A 22,931-nucleotide genomic window follows, 5' to 3' on the forward strand; every position below is an offset into this window, starting at 1 on the left:
GGCTTTCAGACCTAAGAACACTGTACCAGCTATCAAGTATGGTGGTGGTAGCATCATGCTCTGGGGCTGTTTTACTGCCAGTGGTACTGGTACATTGCACAAAGTGGATGGAATAATGAAGATGGAAGACTGCCTCCAAATTCTTCAGCTTCACCTCAGATCGACAGCTGACAGCTGAAACTTGGACACAATTTGGTGTTCCCAAATGATCCTAAACACGCATCAAAACTGGTTTTGAATGGATAAAACAGGCTAACATTAAGCTTCTGGAATGCCCTTTCCCAAAGCACCAACCCTATTAAAATTTGTGGACTATGCCAGGAAATGAGCCAAATTAAGTCAACCAATTATGCCAAGAAGAGTGGTCAAATTGTGGTCATGCTTGTTGATGGCTACCAAAAGTGTTTGGTTGAGGTGCAACTTGCTAAGGGGCATTTAATCAAAGAGTTGTGTGTGTGTGTGTGTGTGTGTGTGTGTGTGTGTGTGTGTGTGTGTGTGTGTGTGTGTGTGTGTGTGTGTGTGTGTGTGTGTATACTAAAAATAAATTCAAACTTGTGAATCCAATCCACATTTCTTTCACAACGTCCCAAATTATCACGTCATTCATGCGCATGATGAGTGGATGCAAACTTCTGACCACAAACATAAATCCAAAAGCTGAACTTTTGCCATTAGCTCTCCACCAGCATGTTCTAAATGGTACCTTGTAACTTGAATTATCAGTAGACATTAGTGTGGCAGTATGTTATTATAAGAAGAATCCAGGCAATCTGCAACTGCGTCATGTCATTACAGTTTCAGCTGCAGCAACAGAGCAATTAGCTGTAGGTCCAAGTGCCAAGACGAACAGGCTTTAGTTAATTACTTAAGATATTTGACCCCGATTGGCATCTTCGTTTAAACCCCTTTAATTAATTAATGGATAACAAAATCTATATTCAAAATCATTCTGTTTTTATAAGCAATCCACCAGCTTTGTCTGGTTTTGTTCAGTTGGTAAATTATTTTTTATGCATTTTTGTTGCCTCTATGCCACTTTACATACATCAAATACCAATACTGGTGATTATGTACCAAAAATGAGCAGTGTTTCAGCCAGCCCTTTCTTGAGTGTAAACATGGTGGCCTGTCAGCCATCATTAATGGGTGTAATTTTGATGTGTATCTCATGGGAAAGTGCCGGAGTAAGAGCACTGGGGTCTTTTGTGTCTGTGTCTTTACTCAGAAAACAACCCAACAACCCGTTATGCCTATAACTGTGGTATTAGAAGGAGGTCTGGCTTGTACATCATTAGAGGAAGAGCAGAGGCGGCCTTGGGGCCTTTCAGGACAGGCAGGGAACGAGAGATTGACAAAGAAGGAGAGACAGATTGACTGCTTAGTCATAACGGGCATGAAAGCACACTGCAGCAGTTTAACTACACAAACACAGGCACAAGACAATAACACAAAGATATGCATGCAACATGTGGACCGTACTCAAGACTCCTGTTTGTGAATCCTATAATTACATTGATGGCATCAATGATCAAGTTTGTATTTGCCTTCATATTCAATTCAGTTAATGAGTTGCTTTTTATTTAGCAATGGTTGTGAAGGGGTGATTGATCTGAAGATATTTATTATGGATTATCTGGAAATTAGATATGCTATGCAGAGGAATTACACGTACCATGCCATTAAATAATTAAATAACAAAGCTCTCCAAGTTTTTCTACTCCACATGAACTAAGCAAAAGCATGATTAGATGTGACATAATTAGGACAAGCTGTAAACAGAAGACATCATGGCAGACAAAAAATAGCACAGTGTTGACCAATATCCTGAAGAAAGGATGATGCCGCCAGACATGCAGATCACCAATTCAGGCTGGAGCTTTCGAACTGTTTTTAAATTTGAGTGAAAACTGCATTCAGAAATTTGTGAATTGGATAATTATCTATAAGTGATGGGCTTTGTATCCGGGCAACTATATGTACAGCTGACATTCAATGGCCTCTTTCTTAGGTACACCTGTCTAATACCAGGTTGGACTCCCTTTTGCCTGCAGAACTGCCTTAATTCGTCATGGCACACATTCAACAAGGTGCATCACACAATGATGTGCAGATTTCTCATCTGCACATCACTGATGTGAATCTTCCACTCTACTGCATCCCAAAGATGCTCTATTGCATTGAGATCTGGTGACTCTGGAGGTCATTTGAGTACAAAGAACTCATTGTCATGTTCAAGAAACCGGTTTAAAATTATTTGTTTTTTTTGTGACATAGTGCGTTATCCTGCTGAAGCAGCAAGATGGGCACACTGTGATCATAAAGGGATGGTCAGCAACAATACTTACGTAGGCTGTGGTGTTAAAGTAATGCTCAATTAGAACCAAGTGGGCCACAGGGTAGCAAGAAAATATCCTTCAAAGTTTGACTTGTTGTCCATTCAGAGCTTTAAAAATGCAAATATTTTATGGACCTGCTATAAAATGTCTCTTGCAAAAGTATTGTATAACTGTAATTTTTGATTCAAGTTTCTACAGTAAAACTGTGTAAGCTTCCAAACCACAGGACGGAAAAAAAGATGAACCTGTGACATCGCACACTGGTTTGCAAAATCCTCTTTTAGAAGCCTCGAGCTAAAAATTTTGACTATCTCAGCTGTTTGAAATCAGCCGCAGAGTGGCTGATCTGATTGAGAAACTTCTACACAGTCAGACTTCTTTTTGCAACCACAGGAGACGTTCGCCCTCAGACATTAGAAAGAATTCAAGTTTTAGGAACCTCCACATTGTTTTCATTGAAGTTCTTTGGGATAACAACACCAATATGTGCAATAGCCACTGGATTGGCTGTAAGTGCTCCAGGTGTTTGTTGGGATCTCAAATATCATATCCCATCATGTTCAAGTTCATTCAGCCTTGTTAAAATTTAATCACATCAAAAGTTGTGTCTTATAATGCTCCCTCTTTAATGGCTATCTAAAACTAAAGGGCTGTATAGCAATTATTGCCATGTTTCACTCTCCTTCTTTCTTTTTGTAGAGACACATGACTTTACTACTGTAACTTAAGGGAAAGGAGGATAATAAGAACAGAGCATCCTTTGTAATTGTGGTTCTTGGGACATGAGCACCAGTTGCCCCTCCGTCATTTCCAAAGAGGATGTATCTTTGAGCAAGGCATTTAACTTCCTCAACTGCTCAAATCCTTGGCTGCTTGAAGATAAGAAGGCAAACCTGCAATAATAGGCAGGTGCAATGACAACAAAGATATCTTATCTCATCTGTGAGCAACTGCTCATTATTACACCTGCAGTACGCTGCTTCTCCTTACAGTCCCTTTTCATATTTTATGCTTTCTGTGAATTTATCCCCATTAGTAGATTGTGTGCACCGCACTGGGTTCTGAAACTAAACACAGACATAAAACACCTTTGCAGCAAACAATCTTCGCAGTCAGACCCTTACAGCTGTTTAACCATTACTGACAAGCTGTTAGGATTTGGAGGGACATTGATTTTGAAGTTTGCTTCCCTCCAATGTGTTTTGCCAACTGGGAGCCGTAGCTACCTCAGTGTGCCAAAGAACAGATTTTCAGGCTACACTGCCTGTCTGCTTATGACTTGTGTTTCTGCTTCTCTTTCTGCCTCCCTTTGTGGTGCCCTTGGTGTTGCAGTGTCGTATGATATGATTGAGAGTGTACATCCCCCTAGAGTATTCTGTGGATCTAAGTCATTTAATACAGGCTGTGAAGGGCATCATACACACTGACACACAATGCACACAAAGATCAGGGTCAATTATACACCATTTTGACCTTTTTGTGTACACACAGACACCATACACTCTCTTACAACTCCAAGTAACTGAGAGATTGCGGTATTGCAGCACATTGGGAGTAGAAGATACTTGAGAAGAGATAGATCACAGGAGCATTTGTTCCACATCCATTCATCTGTGATTCCGCCCCTGCCCTTTTCCTCTCCTTCTCTCTCACTTTCATTTCTCCTCTTACGCTTCATGAAATGCCACTGATTTCTGCCTCTCCAAAGGCCACTTGTGAGGTAAGCATGTCCATGTAATTCCACCGGACACCTCCACAAAATTCAAAGAACCAATCAGACACAATTGTCAATGTCATAATAAGAACTTATTAGAGCTGACTGTGGTTTGTGCTCTTTCAGTGTATTGAAAACTTAAATGCATACAGATGCTGCAGTTAATTTATATAGTGATTGTTCAGTTTTAAATGTGAAAAAATAGGCATTATCTACTGTAAGAAGTGTGAACTAAAGGTCAATGTTATTTTATAAGTGTAGTAAAAAATACATGAAAAGGCACCATTTCTTCAAGGATGTTGGCTAACAGAAAACTTTTTTTTTTCCAAAGGACTTGGCGGGGAAGTTGTTCAAAGCATCTTGAAAACTTAACACAGCTGCTTCTGTCACCCCATTTAATCCCAGACTGACTGTGTTGATCCCATAATGTTAGGATCAGGGCTCATGCAGGAATCTTTGTCACAGCTTCTTCATACTTTTGCACTGGTTTTACACGGAGTCTGTAGTCGATATTGAAGCTGTTTACTGTCACCAAGAGGCAGTGTTGCTAGATTACTTAAATTAGTTATTTAGTTACTTAGTTATTTGAGCTTCTCTGTGTAAAATATATACCTGTCAACCCACATATATAAATATGAGCATAGCACACACATCTGATCAATTGCTCAGTTGTTAGCAAGAGTCATTCTTCCACTGATTTATTACAGTTTCTTCCAGTGAAGTCTTTCCAAAATCACCAAATGCTTTTTTGACCGTCCATTTTAGAAATGAACATCGGCTGTTCTCATGGCTATTATAGCATCATATAACATATTATAATACCTTAGATATTGGTTTAATATCTAAACAGAAGATAAATATTAAAATAAATTTAGTATAGTGTAGTTTAAATCTCATTGAAGCAGTGTTCTGCTCTTCCTTAAAACCGTTGAAATTAAAAACTCCTTTGCAATAGTTTGGATGTGAAGCTGTGAATAATATTCAGCCCATTTAAAGGGAAAACAAGTACTCACTGTGCTTTTATTATATGCACGACACTGAATATAAACACAAAAAAGAACAGTAAGATCAAGAAAGAAGAAATATTTACCAAGGCCTCTCCATGCTCATATTATTAGAAAGTTTCAGTACAACTGGACCTTAGCCAAGCTCCCTCGATGATGCAACAATAGAAGAACTGACCCTGGATTGAATGAATATAGCACTGTGAACTATAATTGAATACAAGGATTGTTTACAATGCCGGAACTTTAAACCAGATAGAGACTGACGTCTAAATTCAAGCTACATTGCTTAATGAAGTCAAGTGGCTTCGTGAGACCAAGCAAGAGCCGACTGAAAACTAACAAATTCAGACTGGGGTTAAATAAATGTTGACAAGTCCTACATTGATGAAGCAGAATTATGCTTTTAGCTGAGTCACAGAAACCAACCATAACTGTGCATTCTTTCAAAGAAAATCATCAGTCATTCTTATTGTGAAAAACTGAGCCTGGTAAGTTGTTTGCTCTTTCTTTACTGTATTTGGCACATGGATGATTCAGATCTGTGCAAGGCACAATGGAAGCAAAAGATTATCACGACAGTCGGAAGCATTCATACTTTGCGTTGTCAGACAGCTCTGTCTTAATTGCAGGCTATCCAAATGGTAGCAATCACTGCACCGACATGAAATATGCAGACATATGCAAACACCCAGGACTGGATGCGAAGAAAACATTGAGCCCTGATCTTAAACAACTGAAAATCTATGAAAAGAGCTGCATCTCATAAAGAATGCACCACACAAACTGGAGAGAATTATTTTTTCTATTTATTTTCACATAGAAGAGTTCCAGTAACTTTGGCCACGTTAAGTTATCAGTCACTAAGTCATTTAAGTCATTAGCTCATCGCTTTCTGACATCTGACTGATGCTGGTGGGAGATCCAATGAGGATAGAGGTGTTATTTGAAAGCGTGACAACATTATCCATCACAAGCTGTTATGTGGGAGCTTACCCAGTGGGCCTTCTGCATATTTTGCGAGAAAATACAACTAGGAAGTCTGTGAAGTATTAGTAAACATAAAAAATTAATAGACTTAGTTTTAATTATACATACTTAAGTAAAGCATTCACTTCTTTTTTGTTGTTGTTGCTTTCCTTTTTTGCCCAAAGCACATTAACAGAGTTTACACTGTGTTAAATCTTGGTAAATCAAAAGCTCAGGCTGCTGGTACAAAGACTTTTTACATTGTGGCAGTTGACTTAAAATGTTTATTGAATATTTTAAATTTTGAGAAGAGGAGTAGGAAACAATGTTACTCTTAAAGAACTTTGTTTACATTGTTAAATTCCCCCTCATTAGGACAGGTATTAATGGGTAATATAACTGTAATTGGCCTACTATTAGTCACTCTCATCTGTAAGTAAGCAAAGCAAAATTTCTCCTCTACTCAAGATGTTATAGACTGCAGTTGCCTGAGGTTTACTGTCCTTACAGACTACAGTGAAAACATGAAATCCCTCTTAGACAGGGTTAATGGAGTAATCATGGTGTATATACTATAATGACAGGTGGCTGAGCCAGAAGCTTTACAACATACAGTCAGACCAAAAGTAACAGATGAACTGGTCCTTCAGTACGAAGACGATGAGTTCAAAGACAATACTGGTAGGCCGAAGGCTTTGGTAATTTGTCTAACGCTGGCAGTGTTCACGTAGCCTGAGGGCAGTTCTCATTTTGAAAATTCATTCATGGGAGGAGATTATTGAAACTGGGACTTTACAACCTGCAATTAGCACAAATATCTCACATCATCATTTAATTAAAACTTCAAATTGCTGTCCTTTAGGGATGATTCCACTCTCCTGCCATCATAATATTGAGCCATTTAATGCTAAGTCCCCTCCTAAATTCCAAAAAAGCCTGGCGATTTGATTTGATTTTCTTTTTTTTTTTTTTTACACTGACTATCAAAATGCCATTAAATATTGATGAATCGAGCAGACTTAAGATCATCCTTGTCCAAGTCCCCTGCTGCCCTTCTGTCTTTGAAGGTGGTTGTGTCACTTTAGGCCATTTTCTCAGTTTATCCATCTTTCTTGGCAACTTAGCTCACCCTCTAACAGTATGTGTCTTCTTGCTCTTGTAAGCCTTTCGTTTCATTTTCAGGCTGCTGCTACTGATACAGGGTGTTGTTTACTTGTACACTGTGAAATTACCCACATGTTGAAGTTCACACTGAATGTGAACGATATGTTTGTGAGCCTTTGTTTAACAGCTTGCATAGTGCAGTCATAAGGTGTAAATGAGGTGCAATAAACCTGTTAGTAGGAGTATGTAGTAGTAATTATTGTGCACCTGAAAGTATAGATGTCAGCTGTGCATACTTATTAACACTGATGTGTTCTGTAAAATTTGAAAGAGTTATCAGTTGTGTTTCTGTTGCTTTTTATTAGATGCATGCAGAATTTCTTTTTTCAGCGTCTGGAGTAGCTCGAGTAGTAATCTTTTGGGATTGTTCAATCAGAGGCTTTGCTGCAGCATTTTTTTTTTTTTTTAAATCTCTTGATAAACTGGAGGTGCTGCTGAGCTTCAGTATGGCAGGACCAATTCAGCTGCTGTAACAAAGCTATCTAGTATAGTGACAGGCAGAACAATAGAAGCCTGTGCTTTAGATGAAGACACTAGGGCACTAGGCACATCGTATAAGATGCATAAGCCCCTAGAAGAAAATGTAATGCAAAGCAATATAGTTTTTTTTCAAAGTCACGTGAGATTAAACTATTATCAGTTCTTTTTCAATCTAATGTATATCATGTTACGCCACTTTATTAAACTCTTTTTGCTCCTCCTGCTGTGTTCAGTGTTTTCCTTGTGGCCTATATCCTCTTTTCTTTTTTTTTTTTTTTTATAAAGGTTTTTCTTCCAGGAAAGAGAAACTCATTTCTGATACAATTCCAAAACTACAAACTGCATAGCATTATAGAAAAACTGACCAAGTGTATTTCAAGCACCCATGTAAATATTTCTAAATAAGCCACTTGCATAAAAGCTGTAACTGTCTTCAAATGGACATCATAGTCCTGGTTTTCTTTGGCTTGCTACTCCTGGATGAGGTGATTCTAGCTGCTGCAGCATTTGCCAGTTTCCATCAGACTTGTATTGCCGCTGACAGGTAGGCCACTGAGCTTTGCTGTTAATGGAATGTGTGTTTACTGATGGGAGGTGTTAGCAAGCTTCATTTGCTGGTTGTGAACATCCAGTTCATTCCTGCGCAGAAAGTCTCAGTTCACTTCAGAGAACTGAACAATGGAGCAGTAACCGATATTTACCATATACAAATATCTCTTCCTTCTCATCTTTTGAGTGTATTGATTTTATTCATATCTACACGTTTCACGCGGACTGACATTCTCTTTGAACTCACTGCAAATATTCACCAGAGGAGCATGCGTACCGCATGCATATTAATTTTCTGCAGCTTGTGACAACCAAACCGTCTTGAACATCGGTCACACATCACTTATTCTCATCCACAAGTTGCTTTTGTGCCATTTTTTGCGATTCCCAGTGCAGTAGTACATGAATATATGCTAATGTGTGAGGCTCATTATGCATCTGACGTGCCTTTGGTTTAAAGTGTCAGTTTTAATTGTCCATTTGCAACTGAATAACACAGCGTTTGATGTATGATTGGCAGTTTTGATATGTGAATTGTGTAAACTGTTGCTCTGACAAGGCAAGTCAAACAGCTGTCAGACCAACCTGTTCCAGCAGTCGTTGATCCTCCCTTATGCTTCCCAACTGACAGAACACAGACAGTCTGACTATCTTAATGGTCAAACCAGGACCTTTTATTCCGGAATAGGAGTTTGGGATGGATGTAAAGAAAAAAAAATATTTTCTTGCAAAAATGTTAAAATAATGCATTGATAATTGCAATAAAATGGGACTTAAATTCTTTTGTTTGCACATGCAAACTGGTGCAATTATCAGTCAGCAGGATTAATATCTGTGGTTGACCTTGGTGCCAGGTAGTCAGCCACTAAGCCATCACCTCTCTCCTACCCCTCAATATGTTTAAGGTGTGGGTCATACTTGTAATTGTTGTAATTATAATTGATGACAGATACTGATCCAGATGCCTAGCTGTAATAAAGCATAGCCACTATATTTAATGTGTCTGGTGGTTCCAGCACTCTATCACTACTCTCTGCCAAAACTGTGTGTAATAAATTGCCAGTAAGCATATAAACTCGGAGAGTGTGTTTCTGTGGTTATGTGTGTCATTTAGTGGAATAGATGACTGAAATATAATCAGTTTGACATGTTTTTTTTAATTTGCAGGATGAGTATACATATCCACATGCATCGTTTCTGACTCAGCAGGGGGAGCAGGGGACTGAGCTTTGAGAATTAAATTGAAGAAAATTTGGTGTATTGCTTTAGAGTGTTTTCCTCCACAGTACGATATAAATACAAAGACCTATTTTTCAAGTATGACACTGATACTTAACAGCAGACTGTGCTGGAAGACTGTTGGTGTCCCCCTGTGACTTTAATAAAACAGGGAAAAATTATTATCAAAATTATTCTATGCTATGTTTTTATTAAACAAACAATCACCAGCCAGTAGAGAGAAAGATATTCAAAATTAGTCACAAGGAAGGACTGCCATACTATTTTTTTTAACCTAGTTCAAAAGTTGTCTTCTTCTAAGCCAAAAACCTCCCTCAGTGGCCCTTTCAGTATTTTCTTGTCTTGCAGTTGAAACTTAAATCCAACTATTCCCCACATTTTTACACATCTTTAATCTTTTTGGTTTTTTTGCATATTGTTGCCATTATTTATTTATTTATGACACCTGTGGGACAACATCAATTCTAATGATAGACTAATTAGGTGCTTTTGGTATTGTGGGCTATTTAAGCTGTGTTAATTGAGTTTTGGTTACTGGGAGTAAGAAAAAACCAAATAGAAACAAGCTTTGTTTATGAATAATGTATGAGTAAACAAAGAGTGAAAACAGAGTGAAATGTATCGTGCTTTTTGAGTTCTTTTGAGTCCAGTACACTCTTTAAATGGAGGGATTTGCTTTTTCGTAGTATACGTTATATTGCCAAAAGTATTCGCTCGTCTGTCTTCACACATATGAACTTGAGTGACATCCCGTTCTTAATCCACAGGGTTTAATATGATGTCGGCCCACCCTTTGCAGCTATAACAGCTTCAAGTCTTCTGGGAGGCTTACCACAAGATTTAGGAGTGTGTTTATGGGAATTTTTGTCCGTTCTTCCAGAAGCACATTTGTGATGTGCACTGATGTTGGACAAGAAGGCCTGGCTCGCAGTCTCTGCTCTAATTCATCCCAAAGGTGTTCTTTCAGGTTGAGGTCAGGACTCTGTGCAGGCCACTCAAGTTCTTCTACACCAAACTCGGACATCCATGTCTTTATGGACCTTACTTTGTGCACTGGTGTGCAGTCATTTTGGAAAAGGAAGGGGCCAAACTGTTCCCACAAAGTTGTGAGCATAAAATTGTCCAAAATGTCTTGGTATGCTGAAACAATAAGAGTTCCTTTCACTGGAGCTAAGGGACTGAGCCCAACACCTGAAAAACACCCCCACATCATACTACCTCCTCCAGTAAACTTTACACTTGGCACAAGTACCGTTCTCCTGGCAACCACCAAACCCAGACTCGTCTATCAGATTGCCAGATGGAGAAGCGTCATTCGTCACACCAGAGAATACAGCTCCACTCTAGAGTCCAGTGGTGGCATGCTTTACACCACTACAGCCAATGCTTTGCATTGCTGTTGGTGATGTAAGGGTTGGATAAAGCTGCTCGGCCACTGAAACCCATTCCATGAAGCTCTCTGCACTCTGTTCTTGAGTTGGCGATCTCTGTACATTACGTGCCTCAGTATCCGCTGACCCCCGGTTTGTGATTTGACTTTGTTGCTGAGTTGCTGTCATTCCAAATCACTTCCACTTTGTTATAATACCACTAACAGGTGACTGTGGAATATTTAGTAGTGAGGAAATTTCATGGCTGGACTTGTTGCACAGGTCGCATCCTATCACGCTAGAATTCACTGAACTGCTGAGTGCGACCCATTCTTGCACAAATGTTTGTACAAGTGGTCTGCATGCCTAGATGCTTGGATTTATGCACCTGTTTTCATGAAAGCAATTGGAACACCTGAATTCAATGATCTGGATGGGTGAGTGAATACTTTTGGCAATATAGTGCATATTCTGTAGAAATTACAGTACAGAAGCTGTGTTATAGTGTATGTATGTATCTGAAACCTTCACACTTTTAGAGCCTTTTAAGCCCTGCTCAGAAAAGCTATTATTACACTGCAGACCATTTTCTCTGATTTCATCTCACCATCTTTGCCTGAGCTGGCTTTCTGTGAGCAAAGAAACAAAAGAAGAGCTACAATAGCTGACATTTTATTTCACAATCCTATTCAGTATTCAGGGGAGGCTTATACTGAAAATGCAATGGGTACACCTCTGTGCAGTATGATTGCATGTCTGCCTACCTATTTATGCCAACTGACAGTTGAAGTAATCTGTGCCACTGTCCTCTTTGTTCTTCTACAATCTGGTCTCTGCAGTGGGACTTGTAGTCAATGCTGATGCTCAGGAAGAATCACTCTTGTTTTTTCATTAGGTATATATCAAATTTGTTACTGTAAGTACTTAAAATATTGTTACTGTAAAATATATTTCAATATTGCATCATGTACCAATCTAAATCTTATACTGAACGTTTCTTCTCTAAACTTTGGTGTGGGAAGTGTAAAAAGGACTGCACTCACTCAACACTTTATTGGGTACACATTGCTAGCACCACGTTGGACCCCCTTTTGCTGTGAGAACTGCCTGCTCTGTTGGACTGAGATCTGGTGGCTATGAAGACCATTTGAGTACAGCGAACTCACCGTCATGTTCAAGAAATCAGTTTGAGATGATGTGAGGCTTGTGACATGGCAGCGTTATCGTGTTGGAAGGAGCCTTCAGAAGATGGATACACTGTGGACACAAAGGATAGCCATGGTAGGGTGTGCCATTTAAATGATTCCCAACTGGTAATAAGGAGCACAAAGTGTCCCAAGAAATAATTCCCCACACCATTATGCCACCACCAGTAGCCTGATCATTGCTTTCATGTTGCTTAAATCAAGCTCTGACCCTACCATCTGAATGCTGCAGCAGAAATCAAGACTCATCAGACCAGACAGCATTTTTCCAATCTTCTACGGTCCCATTTTGGAACTTCAGCAGATTATCTTGACCATGTCTATATGTCTAAAAGCACTGAGTTGCAGCCACATGATTGGCTGATTAGAAATTTGCATTAACAACCAGGTGAACAGGTATATCTAAAAAAGAAAGTGTCAGTTGAGTGTAAATTGGTGTGAAAAGAATGGGGCTAAATTTTATAATGCCGCCACTAAGGGGGTAATTCCCCTGTAATTAAATGGAATTTCAATGCATTTTATTTTAAATTATATTTACTTACAAAAATTTAAAGGTAAGCACACTAGAATAAGGGTGTAATTTTAAGCAATATCTTTAAGAAGGTTCTCCTTCTAGTCTGCCAATCCAGTGGTACCGCCCCAGATCTCCATGAGATGTTGCAGAAGTGTGTCAACCAAGACAGACCAACAGCATCCAGACCTTTCAGGAACTCAGGGTGAATCTTGTTCACTCCAAGGGCCCCGCCACCAAGGAGTGATGGGCGAGTGATGGGCGAGTCCTCCCCAAACTCTGCTTCCACTACACAAGGTGTGTCAGTGGGAATAGGCAGGTCCTGGACGTATTCCCTCCACCAGCCAACTATAGCCCAAGTTGAAGTTGCAGCACCCCACCCAAACTATACACCGTGTGAGTAGAGCACTACTTTCCTCTCATGAATCACCAGAATCTCCTGAGTTTTCCAGAATCACTTCGAGGCCATCCAAATGTCTTTTTCCATAGCCTGACCAACCTCCTCCCACACCTGGGTTTACTTCGGCCACCAGCTGGCTAAACTGTTCCCCTGACTGTTCTTCCATAGGGGTCTTTTGAATCGCTCTCTGTCTGGCCCTTCACCCAGGACCAATTTGCCTTGGGAGACCAGAGGGCAAAAGTCCCCAGACAACAGAACTCCTGGGATCACTGGGACACGCAAACCCCTCCACCATGATAAGGTGGCAATTTGCAGAGGAGTTTTTCTGCAGAATTATCATGAAATTGCACACTACTTAAAATTACATAAGCAGTACTTAAATTTGCTTACAATATAATTATAATCATTTCATTGTTTCCTGAAAAACAAATCTGACTTGTTACCCCTATTCTAGTGCGCCTACCTTTAAGTATCTGTAGGCAAACATAATTACATTGTAATTTCAAATAAGACATTGAAATTCCATTTAATTACAGGGACTTACACTTACACTTAGTCATGGGCTGTATTATAAAGTGTTACCAGAATGGGTATGCAATACTCTTATTGTGCTGTCGGTGACTGCATTGGCTTAATACCCCTGTATCCGATGCCAGTTTGGGCTTCTAGTTTTGCGTCAAAATGCATTAAAAGTTTTTTTTAATTTTTACTACAATGTTGTAGTTTCCTGTCTTAAGAGAAGAAGTAAACCTAAGGAGATAAAAAAAAAGCAAAAGAAAATAAGTGAAAGGAAATAATGAAAAATAAAGTGTGATGGTAGAAATGCTTGGACTTCAGGCTTGAAGGTGGTGAGTAAATAGGAAGGATGCTTGGAACAGAAGGTCTATATCAAGGTACACAATATACCTCTATCCCCTAAATATCTTCCCCTCTTACTCTTTTCACCGCTTATTTTTCTCAATTGAACATTTTTATTTTATTTTATTTTATTTTATTTTAATTTAATATTTATCCCAAGCATAACCTAAAGGGACAGTGTGTAATGTAGCCAGTTTGGCCCTAGCACCGTAGCACTGCAGTAGTAAAGATATATCAGTCTGTGTTTGTGTTGCTAAAAAGAGAGCCTGAACTGAAATTGATATCATAGGTTTCGCCGTGTAAAAATCATCCAGCTCTTTTTTCATTTTGCCCCTCTATTGAGCGTATTGGAATTTGTGCTGAACTCTAAAATGAATGAGCTGATCTCACTGAAAAGCCATTAGTGTTAGAGATTGCATTGACTTTCACTCTAAAGCCTGCCAAAGCTTTTGTCTCTACTCAGCGGTGATTTAGCCTGTGAAGGCTTCTGCTACATATTAAGGTACCATTGATATTGATTGGCCATATTTACTAGCATTGTGTTTTTTTAATTTAATGTTTCACTTCTCATTCCAGTCAAATAAATGGAAGAAGTGTTTATGTTTTTAACTGCTAACAAGCATGATGCTGTTGGTTGTATTGGGAATCTAAGTAGTTAAAAGAAATCTTTTACTTCCAGTTAAATCTTCCCCATTCTATGCTCTGGGTTATCAGGTGTTAGTTGTATGAAAGTAGTTTACATTGTTGAAAACATGCTGCTGTAAAGTGAGTTTAATTGAACAATAAAGCGCCATAATCCCCCTGTGTGCATAATGATATAAGCTGGAAGGAATATTCAGTACTCAATTAATTTTGGAATGGGTGTCATTCAGTGCTGTTTTTCTGTTTTTCTTCTCTGCTGAACACCTCAAGGGAAGATTTTGACAGCTGTTATTTGCATAGTTTTCCTAGAAAAAGTCTGTGAAATGATCTTGATGTGTTGACAGTCCTATCCAGCTGTTCCTCTGGGCTCTCCTGAGCAATAAATGTAAGGTGGTGTGAGAACATAGAGGGACAGTCCTATTGCCATTTTAGGCAGTGAGCTGCTTAAAGTTTATATCAGTAATACAAACACTGCTGGCAGATCCAGGTAAACCTCATGTAAAGACCTTTTTCATACGGCTTACTCTCTGGTCCTAAAGTAAAATTGTTGGGGATTTGACTTTCTTTATTTCTTTCTTTTTTTTTTTTGCTTTTTTTGCCTATATTGTCTACTAGTTCAACATAGTAAATATACAAATCCATAAATTGCCAGAAGCATCTGCCAAACAATCATCTCTGAGTCTGCTCTGTTCCTGAAAATCAATCTGCTTTACTTTCCTTTACCTTTCTGAGATCTCCTTCCTTCCAGTTGGTGATCTCAGACACATCACATACCCACACACACACACAGTCAGGGGTTATTAAAGTCTGATTTGGCAGGTGGGGGGCCCTAAGATCGGGTGTAGTGGTAGAGCCGGGGAAGAGGAATTACTTAGGAATAATTCACATAATGTTTTGTGAGCTCCGGTACTTTTTACTTTGTGATCAGCTGACCTGCGATCCTGCTGCAGTTTCTTTTGCAAGATTTTTCATGAAAACATAATTCACAAAACGTAACTGATTTAAAATGAATTAGGACATGACATATAAGATTTAAATTTCCACTTAATAAAATTTCACTTGCTGAGCAGTCCTTGTCTTTGAAAATAATCTTTCTTACACCGATATCTCTGTGAATGGCGCACATTCTTTTTTTTTTTCTTTGCCTCTGGGAAATTCAGCAAATACATGTTGGCTAACAGACACACTGTGTGACAAAGTGTGCAGAAACAGTTTGTGTGTTTGGTAATATTTGTTGAGTTATTTGAAAAGTTGCATTTAAAATGACCTGTACTGTACAGAATTGTCACCATTTGTGTTCACTACTCTTCTGTGACACTAGCTAAATACCGAAGTACTAAAACTGCAACCTTATTTACATCTACACCATGAACGCACCACAGGGATAAGAAGGAAAGTGGACTGTGTTGAGGGTGTAAACGGACTGTGAGATATCTTTATTTTCAATGCTGTTTCAGCTGTCACTGGAAACAATGCCAGGCTGCGGTACACAAGAACTTCACTCATTTAAAAGTAATATGCATTAGCCTGACTATCAAATTTAATTGCTCATTAATTGAAGGTGTTGGAACATCATTTCACACCGTTCCAGTCATTGTTGGCCCCTGAGTACAGTGCTGTTAAACAACTAAAGACACGGTAACAAAGTTGCATAGCATGGTAAGACTTGCAATGTGAGTCATTTGTCAGGTTTTATACTCACATACTAGTACTTTCCTTGTGGTGGATAAGAAATGGCACTCTTTTAATATGCTAGTCTATTCTAGTTCTACCAGTATAAATGATACATCTTAGCCACAAGCAGAAAGTGAATATTATATTGACAGAAAACTTTCAAGGGAACTTCCATATCATAAAGCATTTCCTAAGTGTATCAAATACACGGGGTGTATTGCTATATACTGTATGCAATCACTGATAAACCGCTGATAAAGAATTTTGTCTTTTATATATGGATTCTACCTTGAATGTGTTTATTGTATTGGCATGACACACTGTTACATTCACACCACAATAACTTAACCCAAAACATCATCAGTCTACTTGGGACTCATAGCAGCACACACAAAAATCAGTGCGAAATATGTAAATGAAATGAAACAATGTTCAGATGAACCAATATTAACATTTGCGTGACACTGACTACATCTTCAAATCTTACTCTTTCATTTTTTTTTCTATCTCAGAAGTCCACATACCCAGCTAAGGCACTCTAGATAAGCACTTCCTCAAATCCAAAGGCTGCCTTCTACCTCCATAATAATCACACAGGTGCAAGTGCAGAACTGTGGCTCTTCTCCTGATGAAAATTACATTGTGGCTACATTTGCACCTCTGCTGGCTTTGAGCCTGTATGAATATAGAAGACCTTACTCGTTTCAGTCCAGCTGCACTAGTCTTGTCATCTGCCATCTTCATACCTTCTGACATTTGGATGTTTTGCCCTCCATACACCTAACAGATCAAACTGGCTTACCATGTTTGGTAGGATGAGTCTAAAGAAACTTTGCTTGATTCTGTTGAAAACAAAGTATTTTACGCAGCTTTAGTGTACTTTCTATCAGAAAACAGCCACTGTCCCTGACCCCATCCCCCTCACCCGCACCCTCAATCCCTTTAAAAAAGACCAGAAAGCCTCTTTAGCACATAAAACACAGTCAAAGAGAAGATGCTGTCCTCTATTCCTGCAAACCAGAAACACCCACTCCATCATACTTTGTAAATGTCAGCTTGAATAACGCCAGACCTTGATGAAAAGTGAACAGATCTCACATTAATCAAGCATCTGAGAATCACTTTAAGAAGGTGTGATGAGGTAAAATAGGGCTAAAAATACCTTCAGCCACATTAATAATTTACATTCGTGAATCATGTTATGAAACTGTGTGCAGTTAATGTGAGAGCACATCAGTTGCGCACAGGGAAAAATATATATATATTACCCTGATAAAAATGAAACAATTTCTTACATTTGACATGCTACATTTTTTCTTGCTTTCTTTGCTATGTCTTCAGATTTTAAGTTGATATGGCAAACCTTTTAAAGCAAAGAATTACTTATTTTCATGAGCAGCAGAGCAGGAATGGTCATATTACTGACCACCTGGCAAATGCAAGTCAAATATTCCCTCTCTGATTTTTTTGGTCCTTTTCAACTCCTGATGGAAACAACTCACAGTGTTTGATACAGACCCAGAAATTTGATTCAAGCTGCTTTATGTCACCGTATGTGACTTCTGCCGTTTATACTGGGGAGATGAAAAAAAGGATTTTATCTTTCTAAATGTAACAAAATAATAAGAACTAAAAAGCCACTGTTATCCAATAATACAGAAAAAGAAACCCTACAAAATCATTAAAAGTCCCAATGGCTAAAAATTACTTAGCAGCAATCTCACAGTGTCACTAATAGATTCCTAGCATTCAGTGAGAGATGGCATGAGCAAAACAGAGATGAAGCACTGTATATCTGAAGGCTTATTACTATTCTGCACAGATGTGGCTTGTGTGTGTGTCCCACTTGATGCTGACTGATGTATAAATGGTGTCCTCTTCTTTGTATATTCTTCAGGTGGCTGTGACAGGGGCACCCCCGGGGCAGGACCCATGAGGAGTCATAGAAGATGCTCACAGCCTGGGCGCTTCTGCTCTTCTTAGCCATGTGGGTGAGAAGCACCTTTGGTGGCCCGCTCTCCTTTCGAATAGGTAAATTGTTAAAGCATAATGACTCTATTGAGTGACTGCATAAAATTCATTTTTCATATTACTTGAAATATTAGTGAAAACAATCTACATTTCTGCTTTAGCTGTGGCAGAACTGGGGGAAATAAAAGCAGAAATGTAGATTTTCACTCAAAATTTTAATCTATTTCAACTTTATGCACATATGCTCTTTACCGTGTGAATAGATATTCTAACCTTTGCAGTCTCCACCAGTCCTGATAAACCTGGCTGAAGAAATTCAATCATAAATGATGAAAAATAGCCATGTTTTCCCACATGGCCATAACACATGGCCTGAGGTATCAACAAGCTAAAAAATTCATGTGTGAATGTGACATAGTCTTAATTGGCTCTAAAATACTATGGAAGAACAGCTTTTGATCGACAGTTGTTTTATGGTGTGCCAGACGACATTTAATACACCACAGACTTTCATGACAACACTACAGTTTATTATAACTAAGAATGCCTAGATGGAGAAGTACATACTTAATGTACATGTAAGTAATATACTTTTTTTTTTTTTTTTTTTACTGTGTATGCTGTGTACAGTGATGATGTAAAATCTAGCAAAAACCGCTGTCATACTGTCATACTGTCATACTGTGTGGCAGATTGATGGACCAAGACTAGACTTTGCACCGGAAAGTCTGGTTCAAAAGTCTCATAAACTGCTAGAGTATGCTGGTAACCGATGGAGGTTGGTCCTTCTTGTTATTATTCTCCTACAGTCAGCAGCTCTCTGACACCCTGTCCCTTGCTCCCCGTCTACCAAAAGTGTGACTGACTGTCTCTTCATTTATGTATAGACCCCTTGTCTGAGGTTGGAAACTGTGTGTGTGTGCGTCTGTGTGTGTGTGTGTGTGTGTGCGCGCGCGCACGCATGTGTGTGTGCACTGCATATAGAAATATATAGTTTACAGAGAAACTGAGATAGAGATTCAGAATGACATTGATTCTACAGCTCCTAAACTGTGCCCCACTGTGATTTCTGAGTGGGCAGCTTTCAAATATTCTTTTAACAAGAACAGTTGAAAGTGGGATTTGTGTGCAGGTTAGAAGGGTGGAAGTTAATAGCACAGAATTTGTGTACAAATGCTCGTGTGGTTATTTTAAGACTATTAAAACATCAAATTAACCCAAAGAGCATTAAAAATACGAGTGCTTCTTCAGATGGTGTAGAAGTGCAGTTCTGAACCCCAAAATCTCAGAACTTCATGGCTGATAAATGCACATTGGAACTTTAATGCAATATCTTAGTTTGATCTTTTGTCTCTTCCCTTTATTTCTCTTGCGTGTAAAAGTCTTTTTTATCTTTCCAGTATTTTGAACCTCGACAAAACAGTCAGTTCAAACTGTCAACATTTCGTATTTTTGAGCAAGGCATTTATGTATCACTCACTGGTTTACTTCCCTGTCTGTTCTGTCTCATACAGTAGATCTGTCACAGCACAGCTGCTGTTTGCAGGATTTTCGCTCGATTGTCATATAACGCCCCAAACCATTTTCTGTATTTTGAAAACAGCACAGCTTCAGAGTTTACTCTATCAACACTAGAAGAACAAATTATTCCCTGTGTCTGAATATCGTATGAGAAATTATTTGCAGCCCCATGCCTTTCATTTCTGTCTATTTTCTGTACCTGATTGTACAAACTCCACAGCGGTGGTGTTTTATATGTATCTCGATGTTGATAATTAGGTGCTTGGCCTGTTTTTGTCCATTCCTTTTAACGTCATCTTTGCACAGAACTCCACTCTTTGCCAGTGTATTGCAGTGCAAGGCATAGATATGCAAAAGTGCAAACACACACAGCCACATATACACATTTCACAAAACACAAAGGCACACAGACAAACACATAACCCAAAACGCCACTGCAACTCTGTGCCATTTGCGCTGCAGGAGATGGTATTTAACATGGCAGTCCCTAGAGTCCTGCCTGGCTGGCATAATGTCACTGTCTGGCCTTCTCTGAATGTATGAGTGCCAAGAACAACCTCCCGTCCCTCACACATTTCCACCAGGACCAGCTAGCAGCCAGCAAGCTCACTGTAGGTGAACTGAGGAACTTCTTTTTGTGTGTGCCATGTTCTTGGCAAATCCAGGGATTTAGAGGGACTTTTGTTTGCAAATTACTTCAACCATGTGATGTAGTCTACATGCCACCCTACAGGCATTTTGATATAAATATAAATATATATAAATTTGTATAAATAGAAGATGCCTTCTGGGATTTTTGCTGCTGTGTTGTGGTGGTGAACGAATTATGGGATTAACAATGTTTAAGTTGCAGTGCTCCTGGGTATTGGCCTGGGAAAAAGAACAATTTGATTATTCTTCTTTGTTCCTTTTAACTAAATAAAAGAAATGAAAGAAGTAAAAACAATACACCAAAATACTGTTACAAATGATCCAAAATGAGAAAACTAAAAGATAAACAGCAAAAATTACCTAAAAATGCTGGTTCAGTACCATATGGTGCGGCTTGTGGTTGTGGGTGGTATTCGCCCATTAGCTAAGTGAAAGAGTGTCACCCATGTAATTTCATCCAGCCAATAACTTGCTGCTTATGCTAATTTGCACAGTCATCTTCCAAACACACATTGCTATTATGAGCTGATGTCTGATTTTGTAATGCAGAGATTTAAAATTTAAGAAAGAAGTGAGAGGAACCAAATGATTCTTCATTATAGAATAGAATAGAATGCCTTTATTGTCATTGTACAGAATGTACAATAAGATTGGAGGGCCACTCCTGTTCAGTGCCATGCAATAGAAAGTCAGACTTTCTAAAATAAAAATGTAATAATCTAATATAATCTAAAAATATACAGAAAATGAAATGTATAAAAATATAAACAGAAAATTTTTTTATTAAAAATACAGAAAATAAGAGAATGTATAAAAATATGTACGTTGTAAAAAATAAAATAAGTGTATACATATAATAATGAAGATGGTCAGTATTGCACTTGGTGAATGAATATTGCACTAGTGAAGGAATATTGGATATTACGTAATATATTAGTGATAGATATTGTTCAGTATGAATAATATAATATTGCACAGAGATGTGGGTATTGCACAGAGTGGGTGAATGTATGAGTTCAGGGTGGTGATTGCTCTGCTGAAGAAACTGTTCTTGTAGCTATTGTAGCGTCTCTAATCAGGACCAGTGTAACCTCAATTTCAATAGAGACCCTAAACATCTAGCTAGGTTCGAGAAGAGGTTTTAACTTAAACGACTCACAGGATGAATTATCTCCGAAGTGAACAACCGGCACCTTTATTGCATCAACATAAACTCATGAAAACACATACATATACTGGCGTAAGGTTTGGCAAATGGACAATTCTCTTTTAGTGCATAAGTGAAAAATGAAATGAAAATGAAATGGAAAGGAATGCCCTTAAATAATAAAATAAAATAAGTTGAAGACTCTTCCTGTCTTGAAGTCTGAAATATCCTTTAATGATCCTGACTTTTCACACTGTATTTTTGACATTTGATTCAATTCAATTCAGTTAAATTTAATTCAGCTCAATTAAAATGTATTTATATAGTGCCATATCATTAACAGTTGCCTCAAGGTGCTTTTATTTTTTTATTTTATTTTATTTTTATCTGCTACTGCTCCCTTCCCTGTTCTAGCCCACCAATCACCCAATTTGGATTTGACCAACACAAAGCAGCCGTGGTGGGGGCTTCATGGATTAAACTTCTTTGTCCTGCACATCCCACAGATGCTTGATTGGATTGAGATCTGGTAAATTTGGATGCCAAGTCAACACTTCAAACGTGTTGTGCTCTTCAATCCATTCCTGAACCATTTCTGCTTTAGGGCAAGGCCACAGCCATCAGGGAATACCATTTCCGTGAAAGGGTGTACAAGGTCTGCAACAATGCTTTAGTAGGTGGTACATGTCAAAGTGACATCTAATGGATGGTAGGATCCAAAGTTTCCTAGCAGAACATTGTCCAAAGCATGACATTGCTGGATTGCCTTCTTCCCATAGTGCATCCTGGTGCCAGGTGTGTCCCAGGTAAGCGTCAGACACATACCTGGTGAGCCACGTGATGCAAAAGAAAATGTGATTCATCAGGCCACCTTCACCCATTGCTCCTTTGTCCAGTTCTAATGCTCACATGTTGATACAAACATTGTGTTCCATTGTGTAATCAGTGTTAATCACTTCACCATTCAGTGGTCATAATGTTATGCTTGATCATATAGCAGGCCATACCATTTTAGCAATCATCCAGAATCGCGCTGGGCTTTGCTTGACATCATTACTTCTCCAGAATCTTTTCTAGTAGTTCAAAACCAATCTGGATTTCTCAACACTAATAACTCGACATAAGTCCTTTGTGAACACAGTTCAGGGCCAGTATGTCTTTGCTTTGCTCTGTCAAGCATTTCGCATCCATTACAGGAAATGATCTCACCAGCAAGAGACACACAGCCCTTCCTATGCACAAGACATAAGGTCGTGTTACTAATAAAACAGCCTCACCTCACCCCCGGTGTGAGAATAATGTGAAAAAACTCAAAATGATAAAAAGGGGTTTTAGTAGCTCCGTGTTTCATATGGGTTACACTATAATTAGAGCAATATTCATCAACTCTACTAACATTGTCTTGCCCTGCAGAGCCTCCACTCTAGTATGAGAATATGGAAGTAAATTATCTACTGATAATGGATACACTTTCTATTGTAGAGATTCTATTGAAATTACCTTAATAAGAAAAGTGTAGCAGCAGG

General features: G+C 38.7%; 1 protein-coding gene across 1 annotated transcript in view; it reads left to right on the forward strand.

The window, feature by feature from the left end:
- Positions 1-22,931, forward strand: part of grik4 (glutamate receptor, ionotropic, kainate 4) — a 252,268-nt gene that overhangs the window by 62,883 nt on the left and 166,454 nt on the right. Inside the window, exon 2 of the mRNA XM_030744322.1 lies at positions 18,013-18,146. Coding sequence (XP_030600182.1) covers positions 18,065-18,146 — 82 coding nt within the window. The 5' untranslated portion in view covers positions 18,013-18,064. The remainder of the gene's footprint in view (positions 1-18,012; positions 18,147-22,931) is intronic.

This window comes from Archocentrus centrarchus, chromosome 13 (assembly GCF_007364275.1).
Source record: "Archocentrus centrarchus isolate MPI-CPG fArcCen1 chromosome 13, fArcCen1, whole genome shotgun sequence".
Lineage (NCBI taxonomy): Eukaryota > Metazoa > Chordata > Actinopteri > Cichliformes > Cichlidae > Archocentrus > Archocentrus centrarchus.